Genomic DNA, 17561 nt, shown 5'->3' with positions numbered 1-17561 from the left:
TGATGCTGCACAAACAGGTTGTCGGCAGTTCTGTTTTGCAAGGCGGCCTGCGTGACTGCCATTACAGCCCCAAACACCTAATAGAGGTCTTTAAAATTATGAAAGGTTTTGATAGAGTGGATACAGAGAGAATGTTTCACATGTGGTGAAGAGCATAACCAGAGGCCATCAATATAAGACAATCACCAAGAAATCCAATAGGGAATTCAGAAGAAACTTCCTTACCCAGAGAGTGGTGAAAATGTGGAACTCGCTACCACAGGGAGTGGTTGAAGCGAATAGTATAGATGCATTTAAGCAGAAGCTGGACAAGATTCCCTTTAATTACCACTCCCCAAGTGGCCAGCTGAGTGCACAACGCCTCCTCTTGCTGGCATTGTTAGCGCGAACCGATATAGCAGGGAGAACATAAGAAATTGGATCAGGAGTAGGCCATTTGGCCCCTCGAGCCTGCTCCGGCATTTAATAAGATCATATCTGATCTTGGATCTGAGAATCAATTTTATGTTCGGAGCAATAACGGGGCACTGTGCACTTTATGACATCACGACCTGCGGTGCACTAGAGGCCCAGGCTCTATGAATTAGCACCAGCGCTCAACCGGCGCTGACATTTACAGGCATCGCTGCATTTGTCGCACTCAGTCGCCAACCACTTAGTGGCCCGTCAGCGACCCTCAGCCAGTAACACGAGACGCAAAACTACCAATTTGCTGCCCCCTTGTCTTACTTTTGCAACTTAGGTGAAAATCGTTTTCCAGACTTGTACATCACTCAACTTCGGCTGGGAAAGATATTTGGAGGACTACATTTCCCATTATTGACTATGAATAGGTGGAAATTCAGCCCCTGTATAATGTCGGTGAGGGAGAGGGTAAAAATCAGAAAGATACAATCTGCTAATTCGCTCTTGTGCATACTCTAGAGGCCACAGCAACACGAGCAGAGTTTTGGGGGGTGGATTTCCGGGATTTGTGTGGCTCTTTTGCCAAAGTTAGGGAAATTCATCTCCTGTGTCATTAATGGATAGAAAACCTGAGGCCTCTGAATGAGGCAAACGTGGCCAAACTGTCTGCTCTGGGAATGCTGAAGATGAAAACTTGCCCCACAGATCACCTTTAGCCTCTATTTTAGTTGCCGGAAATGCATTGACCAGAAAAACAGTAGGGAAAAGTAGAAGATAACAACAACACAATCACCCGAACCACCTTCCCAAAAAATCTGTGTTTCACATTTATTCTTACAGTCCTTCTAGTTTTTAACATTTTAAACTGAACTTTTATATTTGTTTCCACATTTGTTTGAAAATCCAGCCCATTTGTTTTTCCATGAGGGGTTGTAAGAAAACAATGGAAGTCCCTTTGGAGTCAAATTAATTTGTTTTGTCTTCTAACATTCCTGTGATGTGCCTTGGAATATTTTACTACATTAAAGGCGCTATATAAATAAAATTTGTTGTCGAAACAATGGTTCAAAGCTGACTCCAAATTGGTAACAGGTCATGATTTTATTCCAGCATAAGTGAGACTTAATATGCTCAATATTTGAGCAGAAGTTTACAAAGTACAAATGAGAATTATAATATCCATTATGGTCATTTGGGTGGTAGGCGTGGCCCATTCCTTGTTCCTTCGACTCGCATATGCATCGGTGCTCTTCCTAACCCTTCTACACTGACAATAACCCAAACCCACAAGGATATACTCCAAGAACCAGAACTACAGAAAGATCCATTCAATCATTCTACAGGATCATGGGCCCGGTAAGTTCTGTCGCCGTGCGAAGGCCCTGGGCCAACTTACCTGAAACCTTAGCACAAGCTTTTCCTGTTCTTTGTTTCTGTTTCCATGGTGGTGACACAACCCAGGACCTTTATTTTGTCCCTCCCACTCCACTCCCTCCATGAACTTTGACACATATGCCGGCCTGCGTTTACCTGCACATTTTGGGTCCAAGAAATCATTTGTCTTCACTAATTTGTGATCAACAGAACATTACCCCTTCTCTCACACAGCCTGTCTCCACTCTGCCATTTTAAACTTAATTATAAAGCAAAACTATCCAGGCCAAAATAAGGCGGCTGACTTATATTCGTTTTGAATCCTTGCTTGCTAGAGAACAGGTGGCATCCGCAATGGTGAGGAACATAGAAACATAGAAACATGGAAAATAGGTGCAGGAGTAGGCCATTCGGCCCTTCGAGCCTGCACCACCATTCAATGGGTTCATGGCTGAACATGCAACTTCAGTACCCCATTCCTGCTTTCTCGCCATACCCCTTGATCCCCCGAGTAGTAAGGACTACATCTAATTCCTTTTTGAATATATTTAGTGAATTGGCCTCAACAACTTTCTGTGGTAGAGAATTCCACAGGTTCACCACTCTCTGGGTGAAGAAGTTTCTCCTCATCTTGGTCCTAAATGGCTTACCCCTTATAACATCATTCACCGACAATCTGTGTCTGCATTGGCACTACCCTGCTGACCACGCTAAGCACACAACCAGAATATCCCATCAGTTGACCGTTTGGATCTTCAACAGCATTCTTTGCCTCTTTGCAACTCAATTGATGGTGAATTGTAAAGATAAAAGCAAAGTCTCAGACATCAACAACAGGTAAGAGTAATAGAGAAAGCGAGGGATATTTCCAGTTACTTGGATGTACAATATGGCGGATCAGAATGAGTTGCAGGCAATGCTCGACCCCACTGTATGACTGTGTAACTCCTTCCTCCAGTGGTGATGTTGCCACAAGGGGATCACACTGCCCCGTCAACCATACATAACCAACCGACTGAAGAAGTCAACAATTGTATCATAAGAACATAAGAAATAGAAGCAGGAGTAGGCCATTTGGCCCATCCATTTAATAATATCATGGCTGATCTGATCTTGGGCTCAGCTCCACTTCCCTGCCCACTCCCTTATCGCTCAAAACTCAGTCTATCTCCACATTAAATATATTCAGTGACCCAGCCTCCACAGCTCTCTGGGGCAGAGAATTCCATAGATTTACCATCCTTTAAGAGAAGAAATTCCTCCTCATCTCAGTTCTAGATGGGTGACCCCTTATTCTGAAACTATGCCACCCCCCGCCCACTAGTTTTAGTTTCCCCGATGAGTGGAAATATCCTCTCTGCATCCAATTTGTCGAGCTCCCTCATTATCTTATGTTTCGATAAGATCACCTCTCATTCTTCTGAACTCCAATGTGTATAGTCCCAACCTACTCAACCTATCTTCATAGGTCAACCCCCTCATCTCCCGAATCAACCTAGTGAACCTTCTCTGAACAGCCTCCAATGCAAGTATATCCTTCCTTAAATACAGATACCAAAACTGTACGCAGTACTCCAGGTGTGGCCTCACCAGTACCCTGTACAGTTGTAGCAGGACTTCTCTGCTTTTATACTCCGTCCCCCTTGCAATAAAGGCCAACATTCCATTTGCCTTCCTGATTACTTGCTGTACCTTCATATTAACTTTTTATGTTTCGTGCACAAGGACGCCCGGGTCCCTCTGTACTGCAGTATTTTGTAATTTCTCTTCATTTAAATAATATTTTGCTTTTTTATTTTGCCTGCTGAAGTGAATAACCTCACACTTTTCCACATTATACTCAATCTGCCAAATGTTTGCTCACTCATTTGGCCTGTCTGTATGGCTGCGAGCACCATCGGGAGCAGGCCGGGGAGCGGAAGGAGCAGTGTGGCAGCCTAGCCCAGCAGGCTCAGCAGCCTCCGGCCTGCGAGCACCATCGGGAGCAGGCCGGGGAGCGGAAGGAGCAGTGTGGCGGCCTAGCCCAGCAGGCTCAGCGGCCTCCGGCCTGCGAGCACCATCGGAGCAGGCCGGGGAGTGAAAGGAGCAGGAGAGCAACGGCAGTGAAAAGGGACATCACCAAGATCCAGGTCGATGATTGGAGCGTGGGCAGATACAGCAGGAACGGCGAGATCAGGGCGAAGGAGAGGCGAGAGATTGTAGAGGGACGTGATCGGGAGAGACATGAGTTTGGGACCCAGAAGAGGCGAGGGCCCAGGGGCAGCACGGGCCAGCTCACACTGCGATATGTGGGCGCACTAGATCTGTGCAGCAGAGCTGGTCTCCAGTCGTCTTGGTTACTCCTTGCCACTGGAGCAAGGCCTAGCTCTGTCAAGCCCGTGTGGTGGCTGGTGTGCAGCGGTCACCACACATTAAAAAAATCCACACACAGGCATCTTCCACCCTTCAAAATTTAGTTCGGGACCTGGAATTTTAGGTCCTTCATTGAAACACCGGTGAATTTTTTGATATGGAAGCAAGTCATCCTCGATTCGAGGGACTTCCTATGGTGATGACTATATCTCTGCAGAATTTTTGTGTTCTCCTCACAACTTGCTTTCCCACTCATCTTTGTATCATCAACAAACTTGACTACATTGCACTCGGTCCCTTCATCCAAGTCATTAATATAGATTGTAAATAGTTGCGGCCCCAGCACCAATACATGTGGCACCCCAGTAATTACCATTTGCCAACCGGAAAATGACTTATTTATCCCAACCCTCTGTTTTCTGTTATTTAGCCAATCTGTTATCCATGCTAATATATTACCCCAACCCCATGAGCTCTAATCTTGTGCAATCACCTTTTTTGTGGCACCTTATGGAATGTCTTTTGGAAATCCAAATATACCACATCCACTGGTTCCCCCTTATCCATCCTGCTCATTACATCCTCAAAGAACTCCAGCAAATTTGTCAAACATGATTTACCTTTCATAAAACCATGCTGACTCTGCTTGATTGAATCATGCTTTTCCAAATGTCCTGCTAATGCTTCCTTAATAATGGACTCCAGCATTTTCCCAACGACAGATGTTAGGCTAACTAATCTATAGTTTCCTGCTGTCTGTCTCCCTCCTTTTTAAAATAGGGGCGTTACATTTGCAGTTTTCCAATCTGCTGGGACCTACATAAGAACATAAGAAAAGGAGCAGGAGTTGGCCATTTGACCCCACGAGCCTGCTCCGCCATTTAATAAGAACATGGCTAATCTGATCATGGACTCAGCTCCACTTCTCTGCTCGTTCCCCATAATCCTTTATTCCCTTATTACTCAAAAATCAGTCTATCTCCGCCTTAAATATATTCAACAACCCAGCCACCACAGCTCTCTGGGGCAGAGAATTCCACAGATTTACAATCTTCTGAGAGAAGAAATTCCTCCTCATCTCAGTTTTAAAAGGGCAGCCCCTTATTCTGAGTGTAAGCCCCCTCGTTTTAGTTTCCCCTATGAGTGGTGTTAGTGTTAGTGTTTATCAGAAGAATCACTCAACACTCAGAGTCGGTTCCAATGCCAGTGCGGCCTTTATTGACACCAGCGTGCTCTGCTGTCCGTCGGTGTTGTCCAGGGTACGTGCATGTCACAGGGCTATCCATATTACGAGTTGCGCCGTTCGTATTCCCATTCTGGTAAGTATTATCTGTAATTTTAAACAGACGGCCTGGTCGTCACCAGGGGTTAAGTTTTTTTTGTTCTACGAATGTCCCTGTCACCCTGCAAAATCAGAAGCACAAGGTTACAATCGAACCATTTCGAGCTGAATCTGTGGGGCGTCCGCCCGTGTCTTTACCCACTTAAATATTACCCAAACTCCTATTATCACCAAGGCCAAAGCTATTCCTCCGAACACCCCTTCCAAAAGGGTGTCCAACCACTCCTGGTATTTTACAGAATACCATTCCGTCTCGTCTAGGCGTATCACCCTTGGTTCAGCCATTATCCTTCTGAGTTATACCTTTTTAATTGCGACCAGTGCTTCCACCGGCCTTTTCCTCTCATGTCGACACATGCACACGTGTCGCTAGTCAAAATGATGTCATACGGCCCGGTCCACCTTGGGGCAAACCCCGTCCTGTCGGGGGTGACTTGTACCAACACTTTGTCGCCTACCTGTGGGAGGGGTGCGTCGGCCTTTCCTTTGTTTTGGATCTCCAAGTCCCGTATGGTCTGTTGCTCCAGCACCTCTTTCCTTAGTTCCTTTAGCTGTGAATCTAATTGTTTTACATATTGTTTAATCCGATCTCGTAAAGGCCCCATGTCCTCTCCCCCCGTTATGATGCCTTCGGGGAGTCTCATGGCCCTCCCCGTCATCAATTCAAAGGGGGTCAGGCCTGTGGTCCGGTTAGGGGTAGCCCTAAGTCTCATTAATATACAGGGTAAAACATCCACCCATCCCTTCCCGGTCTCAGTTATGGCTTTGGCAATTGCTGTCTTGAGGGTACGGTTCATTCGCTCGACCATTGCCGAGCTCTGGGGGTGGTACGGGATGTGGAACCCTTGTCGGATTCCAAGCAGACCACATGCCCGCTTCATGACCTGTCCCGTAAAGTGTGTCCCCTGTTCTGAGTCAGTTTGAAGGGGCACTCCCCACCGTGGGATCATGTCGAATGCGAGAATCTGCGCTACCGTGTGTGCTCCGCAATCCCGGGTGGGAAAAACCTCAACCCACCTGGTAAACTGATCGATAATGACCAGGCAGTATTTCTTTCCCCGACTGGTGGGTAGGGGCCCTGTGAAATCAATCTGTAGATTCTCCCACGGGCCCCTGGGATGTGTCTGATGTGCCATTTTAACCTTTATGGGTCTGCCTGGATTATGCTGTGCACATACTATGCAGCGCTGGCAATGTTTGGCTACGTCTCGCCCTACCCCGGCCCACCACCAGTCTTTGAGCAGACGGCTCAGCATTCCATCTCGCCCAGTGTGGTCTGGCTCGTGGTGTAGCCGGAGTAGTTCGGTCTGGATTGAGGATGGGGCGACTACTTGTAATCCCTTTCTCCATACCCCGTCCTCCCCAATGCTAGCCCCCTTGCTCTCCCATAGCGACCGTTCCTCCGAGCTACTTTCTTCCTGTACCTTACGGATATTCAGCTCTCCTGGTCCTATCACGGCCACTTTAATTATCTGGGGCTCATCTTCTTCCGCTGCGCTCCTAGCTGCTTGATCTGCCAACATGTTTCCCCGTTGTTCCCTGGTCTCTACCCTTTGATGCGCCTTGATCTTTATTACTGCTGCCGTCGCAGGTCTTTTAACGGCTTTTACCAATTCCCGAACTATATTCTCGTGTTTAATGTCCCCCCCTGAAGTTATGTATCCACGTCTGCTCCAGGCTATCACGTATTCGTGTACTACCCCGAATGCGTACCAGCTGTCAGTATAAACATTTACACGCTTCCCCTTTGCCCATTTGAGGGCTTCGGTCAACGCTACCAGCTCCGCCACTTGGACGGACACTGTCCCTTCCAGTGCCCCTCACAGGAGGGTGGCACCATCCTGGTCTACCACGCCCCACCTGGTGCGGAATTGCCCGTCAATAGATCGTCGGGACCCATCAATGTAAAGGGTTAAATTGGGGTCGCTCAGAGGTTCATCGGCTATTCCCCCTTCCGTTCCTTGGTCTATCTCAGTTTTGCAGCTATGGGGTTCACCTTCGGTCACTATTCCCTCTGCGGGATTAAAACCTATATCCCTGATTACTTGTATGGACTGGTCTTTGGGTAATAGTACTGCCTCCCAGGTAGCTCGTCGCGTATCTGACACTGTTTTTAACCTCCCGGTGTTTAGCAATTCCACTATGTCGGTGGCCGCGCAGACCTCCGCTGTACTGGGTCAGCTGCTGTATAATGTCCAGCAGCTGCTGATTTCCGAGGGTACTAACGTCCGGGGCTCTTTCATTGGGGTTTTGTCCCGTTTTAGGTCCCAGTTGCGGTCCCTTCCCTTCCTTGCCACCTCCCTTTGCCCAACAGTCCTTTGACTCGTGACCTAATCGGTCACAGTTCCTACACTTGTTGCGTCCGTCGCGTTTTGGGGCTCTACACTCGGCGCGGCGATGTCCCGTTTTGTTGCAGTTGGAGCATGTCTCAGCCGCCTTTTTGTCGGTGGCCGCGCAGACCTCCGCTGTACTGGCGGCTATCTTGGACCTTTGTTGATTGTCTACCGAGGTCGCCCAACTTTCCAGATCATCAAAATGATTATGTACCACTAAGCCTGTTTTTAGGATGGCTTGGTGTGCAGAGCTGAGTCCGTCCTTATACAACTGTATGAAGGCCGGGTTCTGCCGGTCTGCGTCCGGTACTCCGCGATGTGCCAAGAACGCCTCAAATTCCCTAACCCCGTACTCTGGTGCCCGTTCGTCCTTCTTCTGCACTACTCCCACTAGAGAGTTCCAGTTTACGGGAACCTGGCCTAGAACGAGTGTCACATTCGTCTCCTGCTGTTACCTAGTAGCAGTCAGGTCGGTACACCAGGTACCGCTTCGGTAATCATTAGGTAGTCTGTCCCAGTAGTTTTCTGGCATTTTAATCCTAACTATACCAGCGATATCTTGATTGTGGAGCTGGTGGCAACTTGTCATTTCCTTGAGCTTCTGCCAGAAGGTTGCATTGTTATGGCAGGGTATGAGGGGTGGCAGTTTGTCTAACAACTGCATCGTGTCCCCGGGGGACAGCGATGTGTATGTTATTCGTGTTTGTGCGGGTATGGTGGGACTGCCATTGCGTCTTGCTCCTGCTGGGATCTCGGGTATGCGATCCACCTTTAGCGGCGCGATCGGGGCCGGGTTTATTGTGGCATATGGGGGTGGCAAGACGTCCCCTTTAACCGAGTCGCAACTATCCGTTTCATTCCCAATCTTCCTCACTAGGTGGTGCACTTGGGCTATTTATGGTCAGGACCGGCAAAACTGTCTGTCCGTTTGCAACAGTTACTTGCTTTCTTTTTGTTTGCACATACTGGTTAACTTTCTCTGTTAACTTTACATGGGCTCGCAGTATCAAAACTACTGCCCTTCCCTCTTTGTCTTTCTTTTCCTTCTCCCACCATTCCCTTTGCTTCGCTGGCAGGTCCTGAGGATCCCATCTTGCTCTAATCATTTTTTTCGATGAGCTTCTTTTGTTTTTCCGCCAGGTGGCGGGTAAGGGACCTTCTGGTCCCCACTTGAGGTTACTTGTTTTCATGGCCATCCCTGGGTAGGACTAGTACCGTTAGGAATCTACTCTCAGAGGTCCGCTTTCTTCCGAGCGCAACTTGTAGTAGACCGTCTCCTGGCTACTGTCAGGTCACAAGTTTTGCTGTTACACAAACTTATACAATTCTTAAAACGAGTTTAAGCAATTCCCGCAGTACTCTACGTATCCTTAACAACTACCTACCACCGCTCAGCCTGTTGGTCCAACCCTGTTCACAGGTTTGGATTCCGTTAGCCGCTGTACACCGCTTCGTTCTACCCCAGGGTATATTTCAAATTACACTGTTGGGTCCGGAAGATGCCTTTCAGTATCACGATCCCACGGTCCAAGTGTGTTCCCGGCACCTACTTAATTCCTGGCCGTCACGTGGGACTAAAGTCCTCTTAATTCAGACTCAGGCTAGGTGTTTGAGATATTGGACCGTCTCCTCGTGTCGATCAATCAGCATCCACCTTCCGCACCCTTTATTTTGTTTAAGATATACTCACCCGGTTTCTCCAAGAGCGTTCAGTGACCCCGAAATCCTGCTCATGATGCCACTGTTAGTGTTAGTGTTTATCAGAAGAATCACTCAACACTCAGAGTCGGTTCCAATGCCAGTGCGGTCTTTATTGACACCAACGGGGAGAGAAGCCTGGATCCAGTCCTGTGACTTCCTCCCCGCTGGCATCAATAAAGGCCGCACTGGCATTGGAACCGACTCTGAGTGTTGAGTGATTCTTCGGATAAACACTAACACTAACAAGTGGAAATATCCTCTCTGCATCCAACTTGTCGAACTCTCTCATTATCATATGTTTCGATAAGATCACCTCTCATTCTTCTGAACTCCAATAAGTATAGTCCCAACCTACTCAACCTATCTTCATAAGTCAACCCCTTCATCTCCGGAATCAACCTCGTGAAACTTCTCTCAACAGCCTCCAATGCATGTATTCAATTCCTTAAATACGGAGACCAAAACTGCACGCAATACCCTTTACAGTTGTAGCAGGACTTCTCTGCTTTTATAATTTATCCCCCTTGCAATAAAGGCCAACATTCCATTTGCCTTCCTGATTATTTGCTGTACCTGCATACTAACTTTTTGTGTTTCATGCACAAGTATCCCCAGGTCCCTCTGCACTGAAGCACTTTGCAATTTTTCTACATTTAAATTATAATTTGCTTTTATATTTTGTCTGCCAAAGTGGATAACCTCACATTTTCTGACATTATATTCCATCTGCCAAATGTTTGCCCACTCACTTAACCTGTCTATATACCTTTGCAGATTTTTTGTGTCCTCTCAATTTGCTTTCCCGCCCCACTTGGCTACATTACATTCGGTCCCTTCATCCAAGTCATTAATATAGATAGGTCCCAGCACCGATCCCTGCGGCACCCCACTCGTTGTTGTATGCCAACCGGAAAATGACCTCTCCAGAATGCAGGAAATTTTGGTACATTACAACCAATGCATCCACTATCTCTGCAGCCACTTCTTTTAAGACCCGAGGATGCAAGCCATCAGGTCCAGGGGACTTGTCCACCTTTAGTCCCATTATTTTACCGAGTACTCTTTCTTTAGTGACCGTGATTGTATTAAGTTCCTCCCCGCCATAGCCCCTTGATTTTGAGAGTCAGGCATTTTGGGCCTAAATAAAACATAGCCAAGGTTGTACCTTGCTTAGTTAAACAGTACTCAGTTTGAACCTTTATTGCATACATAACAACAACACAAACTAAGTCTTTGCCACAGATTAATTTTATTGGTTATTTTAATGTTCAATCTCTGATATTACAATTACAATTGAAATCTCGGGAAAATCAGTGTCTGCAGCCATTGTGTTTTGATATTTTATTCCCATTTTAACCTATTTCTAGATCCTTTCGCTTTCCTCCCTCGACTGAGTTTCTTCACAGAGATGGTGACAGTCTCTGGAAAAGGGACTTTCCCGGGTATTGTCCAAGCTGCTCTGTGTTGGCCACTGAGGGACACAGAAGGTTTGATGAAGAGCTGGTGCAGCTGACCAGTTACAGGGCAGGGAGACTCCCAGTGACAGAGGCTGAGATCTGAATGAACGCTCTGGATGGGAGTCCAATCGTCTGTCAGCAAAGCTTCAGAGCAACAGAATCAAGCTGATGATTTATTTGAAGGGCCTGCAGTGGTCGTTGGTCCTCTCTCAACTGGTACACATGGAAAGCCTTTCACCCGAAGGTGGACTTTATTGTGAAGAGGCAGCAAGTGAAAGATAGGTCGACAGAGTGGTTTTATTGCACCCTCTATGGGCTGGATTGGAGATTTTTTTACACCATCATTACCATAAAAAGAGTATAAGTCACATGCTCACAGTGCACTGAAGCTTATGCACCTCCAGCTATAATGCTTTACCTGCATTGCTGTTAAAACACCTAAACAGATGATGATCATAATAAATCACATTTTTCGTATATATTTGGACATCAGTGTCCCTCTATCTACCTAGTTTTCTAAATTATTTAGAACTTCATTGGGGGCGATTTTAAACCTGCCCACTTGGCAGAGATTGGACTCAGCCACTCGTCAAAAGTGGCAGGGTCATCATTGACAATAACGGACTGGGGTCTGCTGACATCACACACGGACCTGGGTCTGGTGACATCACACACGGACCGGGGTGTGGTGACATCACACACGGACCGGGGTCTGGTGACATCACACACACAGGGTCTGGTGACACCACACACGGACCGGGGTCTGGTGACATCACACACGGACCGGGGTGTGGTGACATCACACACGGGGTGTGGTGACATCATCGGGCCCTGACTGCGCCGTTAACTCTGGCCTGGGCGGGGGAAGCCGGTGCAGCTTTTCCAACAGGCCGAAGCAGCTCTGAGGAGAATCAGGATGTCAAGGTGTAAGTGTTTGACTTTCCTTTGTGCAGGAATGCCCCACCAGGCCCCAAAATGAAAGTTTAGGGCTCCCCTGCCCCGGACTCCCCACATCCCCCATTCCATCCCCGAGACCCTCCCAGAACCACCTTCACCGCACCTGCCTGCACGCCCTGTGGCCGGGAAGTGGAATGGCCGCACGATAATGAAGTTCGGGATTTAAAATACCCCAGGCCCGATATCTGCAGCAACAGGTGAGTTTCCCATTCCCCTCGCCGCTCACCCACCCAAAACCCATCTGGAGTTAAAATCGGGCCCATGTAATGTGTATTATTGTCTAAAAAACTGTTCCTATAATTCATAAAAAACAACTATTGTGGCTCTGTCCCATTGGCTCAATTAACTCTAATTCCCCCCAAACCCACGTTATTTTGTATCGTTTCACACATAGCAAAAGGTCTAAGGATACAGGAACAAATCCTATTGGTTAGTTCACCAGTGGTGTCAATATTCTTGAATGAAGCACAGGAATTTTGAATAACTACAGAAAGATCATTGTTTGAAAATTAGACACACGAGTAAAATAATAATTCAAAAGAAAGTACCAGCAGAATATAATAAGTGAAGCGAGTACCCTACCAAACCTGCTCATAAATCAGAGAGTATTAATGCATCTTTCAAAAATATGTTTAGTTTTAGCTGGGAACGAGAGAGTTGTCTAGATAGAAAGGCGTAATTCAGCGAGAGCACTTAGATATTCTTCATTGTGACAATCAAACTCCAGGGCCTTTTCAAAGCATTCAATAGCTTTACAATTCTTCCCATCCAGCTGGTGCAGTAACCCAAGAACACCAAGGGCTTTGCTGTCTCTTGAATTTATGCAAAGTTGTGTTTCTGCTATCTTCTCCAAGTTTTCGTGACACCTTCTCCGTTCTATTGAGTCATATTTGACTTTCACTCCTTCCAGAAAATGGGTGACGGCATTTGATTCAGATCGTTTCTGGTGCAGTTCAAATAATCCGACCGCTAAACATATTTGCTGCTTATTTTCTTGGCGAATATTTTCTAATTTCAGTAGATTGCTGTAGATCGCCTCTGCTTCGAAAAATTCTTCATTTAATGAACAGATTTCTGCAAAATCCAGTTGTGGCTGAATAGATGTTAATGGGCGGGGCTCAAATGCCTTTTCAAAATGGTACTTGCATTTATTGATTAAGTCAGCTTTCTGTTGAAAAGCAGCATTGCGAGGGTCTTTGCTGCCTGGATATTTGATCAGTTGAAATAGTTTTTTTCTGTAACACAGACCTATTTGGTGGTGTATGAAGGTTGAGTTTGGGCTAATTTCTAATGCTTTCTTCAATAGCTCCACAGCTTTTTCCACATCTCCTTCTCTTCTGTAAAATTTTGCTGCATAACGAGTTACATATGGAAGATCAGGGGACTTCTGCAATGCTTGTTCAACTAATTTCAGTGCTTCCGCCTTTTGTTTGAATTGTAGTTTTAGAGCCAACATCACCATGGCTACAGAGTCATCTGGATCAAGTTCCAGCACACGTCGCAACTGCTTCACTGATTGGCTGCGGTCACCACTCTCTGGGGTACCAGAAAACCCTTCCAGACGGAACAGAGCAGTCGCATAGCCAACGTTCCATTCAGTGTCATCAGGATCTTCCTCCAGAGACTTCTCAAAACATTCCTTTGCCTCTTCATAGTATTGAGCAGCAGAAGTCAACAGTGACCAACCCTTCTCCCCGTATACTTCAGGTATCAGTGCTGTATACCGAGAGCCATCAGTAAATTGTTTACAGATCATCTCCAGCTTGTCGAGGTAGGACTGGGCCTCTGTCAGTTGGCCCATGTGATAATATACCCAGGCATAGTTTCCATAGGTGATGATGCTTCTTCTTTCAAATTCATGTTCATGGTTCTCCCTCAGAATCTTTTCAGCTTCCTTTAAGTTTTGAATTGCCTCTTCACAGTTGCCTTGCAGACAGTTTACAAAAGCGAGGTGGTTGTAAGACCTGGCCTGATATTTCACACCAGCCTGTATTGAATCTTGTAATCTATACTTCATGTTGTCCAAGTCAATGTTTTCTTTCTGTGGGCCCCATGTGAAGTGACATTGAAGCTGATCGAGCTTCACTTTCAACAAATCCTTCTGTGTGTTGCTGCAAGAGAACAAAATTCATCAAAACCCGTCTCAGACTGGCTGTGTCACGCCCTCCCCTCTCTCCGGTTTCTTTAACTAAAGCCTTCTCCCGACTCCTGGACCCACTGACCATGAAATCTCTGGTCACACAAAGGTGACCTCTGCTAAAACCACTGCAAAAGGCAACGGTATGACTGCAAATCTTAGCTGTACTTACACTGGTCTCCTTCATGCTCGCTGATGTACCAGCTCCTGGACATTTAGTCTTCTCACCCAATGTGCAGCATCACCTCAAACACTCCCACTCCCAATGATATGAACAGGAACATTGATTGAAGTTCTGAGGCTGCCTGTTGGTTCACCCATTACATCTCCTTCTCATTCATGTATTCCATTCTGAAATGGGAGCTCCTCACTAAAAAGATCAGAGCTAATTCTAAAATGCTCTCCGTCTCACATTGGCAGTCCAGGTAACTCTCCACTGAACAGGAACGCCAACCTGGTCCTCATGGACCCTGCTGTCTGTGAGCCAGGTCATTCCAACTCCAACATTCAATTGAAGTTCTTTAAAATTCTGAAAGGTTTTGATAAGAGTGCTTACAGAGAGAATATTTCCTGTTTTGCGAAAGAGCAAAACGAGAGGCCATCAGTATAAGATAGACACCAAGAAATCAAATAGGGAATTCAGCAGAAACTTCTTTACCCAGAGAGCGGTGAGAATGTGGAACTCGCTACCATAGGGACTGGTTGAAGCAAATACTATAGATGCATTTAAGGGGAGACCCGGTAAGCAAATGAGGGAGAAGGGATTAGAGGGTTATGCAGATAGAATTAGCTGAGGAAAGAGAGGAGGATGCTCGAGTGGAGCATAAACCAGCATGGTTGGGCCGAATGGCCTGTTTTTGTGCTGTGTATGCTATGTAATCCTCTGTAATCCTACCCTTAAAGCAAAAAAGAAGTTCCAACACAAAGGATTCTGAAAGACCATGTTTCATGAACTGACTCTTATCCTGCTGAAAATCTTTCACCATACAGGTGAGATTTTAAGCCAAGGCAGTATCTGCCTGTTCAAGTGGTTCAGGTGGACCTTAGAGATTCAATGGCACTATTTGAAGAAAAGCAAGGAGATGTATTTTCCAATATTCTTCCCTCAAGCAAAACCACCAATACCATATCCTCCGCGAATTCTGCATTCCTCCAACTTGGGCTCGTGTCCATCCTCCACCTAACACACCAATGTTGGCCATGGCTTCAGCTAAACTTCGCCACCTCACTATCCCACTTTAAGACTCTCCATAAAACCTCTCTCTTTGAATAAGCTTTTTGTCAGCCTTCTAAATATCTCCACCTTTGCCTCGGTGTCAATTGTTGTCTGATTAATTTACTGTGAAGAGCCTTGGGATGTTTAAAGGCGCTATATAAATGCCAGTTGTTGTTGTTGTGCAAACTAAGCTGTCACATTTCCCAACAAAACAACGGTGACTGCACTGCAAAATAATTCACTGAATGTGAAGCACTTTGGGACATTTCTGAGAGGTGTGATAAGGTGTTACATCAATACAAATTCTTTCTTCCTTGCTGTTAAACTCACGTCGATACACTTCATCCCCCAGCCATCCCAGCTTCTCCTTGCACTCTACTCCGCCGGCCTCTTGTTCCTGTTGGCTCTCGTCTCCCTCCCCCCACAATCCAAGCTGTCATTCTTACCCCTGCCCCAGTTCATGGTGGCTTTCCTCCCTTTGCTGCTCCGTTCAAACTGCTGCACCTGTCCTTTCCCCCAGTTCATGTCAGCACTCTTCTCCCCCGCCCCCATTCTCAATGTAAGTCAGCACTTTTCCTTCTCCTACACACTTTAAGCTGGCACTCTCCTCCTGCATTTCATGCTGTGTCCATCCCCCATCCCAGTCCATGCTGTACTCTCCCTTTGCTTTATAGTTCAGGTTGCTTTAGTTTGGATATATGAAAGTGCTGGAAATCACTATTTTACATTAGTAGATCCCTTCTAGATTCTCATGGAACACAAAGTGAAACTTTCTTTCTTCAAACTCTGGATATGACCTGAGGGCACTTACAGAATACACCTTTCCACCACAGTATAATATTCAAGATTAACTTTGTACTTTCTATGAATTCTGAACAGAAACCAATTTTAATTTTAATTTGAATTATTACTGAATATAATCCTATGAACAGGTCTGCCTTTTGCCTCATGTTTACTGACTATCACCAGTCTTGGTGCAGCAGTGTTCCCTTATCTGTGTGTCTCACTGTGAGCCACTAATCCCAGCTCTCTGCATTTCAACTGCTTTGTAATGTAAGCTACTTTATTTCTGAAAACTAGTTCCTTGTTCAATAGTCTACACGTAAATTTAAATAAAGGAGGAATTCCAATGACCGTTACCTCATAGTGCTGATCGATGGACAATGCATTGAATTCCCTCTTCAGCTCCAACTGTACTTCCAATGGAGAGTTGATCGAGAAGTGTGTTGATGTATTGTTTTCCAGCTCGTTTATCCTGTTCAGTCAGTTATTGCTTAAATCATTGTCTGAATGTGAATAGAAACTAAATCTATAAAACGTAACAAAGAACCAAATGGTTGAAAACAGGTGCGAAATGGAGCAGTGCTAATAAGACCCGCCTGTTTGAAAGTCTGGATTTAGCATACAATTTTAGTCCTAATTGGTGATTACCACAATTTGAACGCCTGGAGGTACTAAACAGACACCTGGGACTAAAAATTCGATTGCGTAGCACCTGTTGTTTGGGCGCTACAGGTGCCTTTTTGGGTCAAAACAGCATCCGCGCCGTGCTCGCACAATTCTGGTGCAGGCCGTGCTGGACACCATCTTTCTGAGGACGTTAGTGTCGGCGCTTGGAGCGTGTGCCAGATTATGTAGATTGGGAACATCGTGACCTCAGTCAGCGTGCAATGATAGTTTGACACCAGAACTGCTATTTTCATCCTCAATGGTGCAGGAAACGCCCTGTGTTACCCTCGCACAGCTGAACAGGGTTCAGCAGCTGAAAGGACACCCGACCAGTGATATTTAAAGGGATCATCAACCACTCTCAGGTCAGTTGCTGATTAATTTCCACTGGCTCCGTGTAAGTTTGTGGAACCGTTTGTATTGTGTTCCTAACACAGATGTGGCTGCGCACAGGGAGGTTAAATTAACAATGACCTCAGTCTTTAATAAGATACTCCAGAGTGAGGAACAGGCCTTAGAGGCCGGCTTATATACAGTGCTCCCAAGGGATGCTGGGATCCCTTGGGACTTCAGGGGATGAGCTCCCTAGTGGCAGAACATGGGAGTACATGCTTTACAGATACACAACATCACTCCCCCCACCCCCAAAGTCAAAGTGAAAACTATTTACAAGGCGAGGCGGTCAGGAGTCTTTATTTCCCTGGTGGACCACGTCAGTACAAATGTCTGTTCTGGTGTGTTGGCTGTGCCCTCGCTGGGCTGGCGTGTTGTTGGTCCTGCAGGGCTGCTGGGTGAGCCTGGCCTTGCTGGGTTGTTGGACGTGATGGGTTCAATTTCC

At 46.3% G+C, this 17561-nt stretch overlaps 1 protein-coding gene across 1 annotated transcript; it reads right to left on the bottom strand.

Annotated features, from left to right (window-relative positions):
• Positions 1–11998: 11998 nt before the first annotated feature.
• Positions 11999–16419, bottom strand: LOC139256306 (interferon-induced protein with tetratricopeptide repeats 5-like). Its single transcript, XM_070874188.1, has 2 exons — positions 16415–16419; positions 11999–14032 (listed from the first exon to the last, which is right to left on the bottom strand). The coding sequence occupies exons 1-2, from the start codon at positions 16417–16419 to the stop codon at positions 12583–12585; spliced, it is 1455 nt and encodes a 484-aa protein (XP_070730289.1). The 3' UTR covers positions 11999–12582.
• Positions 16420–17561: the final 1142 nt, after the last annotated feature.

Source organism: Pristiophorus japonicus, chromosome 3 (genome assembly GCF_044704955.1).
Source record: "Pristiophorus japonicus isolate sPriJap1 chromosome 3, sPriJap1.hap1, whole genome shotgun sequence".
In the NCBI taxonomy this organism is placed as follows: Eukaryota; Metazoa; Chordata; class Chondrichthyes; family Pristiophoridae; genus Pristiophorus; species Pristiophorus japonicus.
Note: the sequence above shows the minus strand (reverse complement) of the source record. Positions and strands in the feature narration are given on the sequence as shown.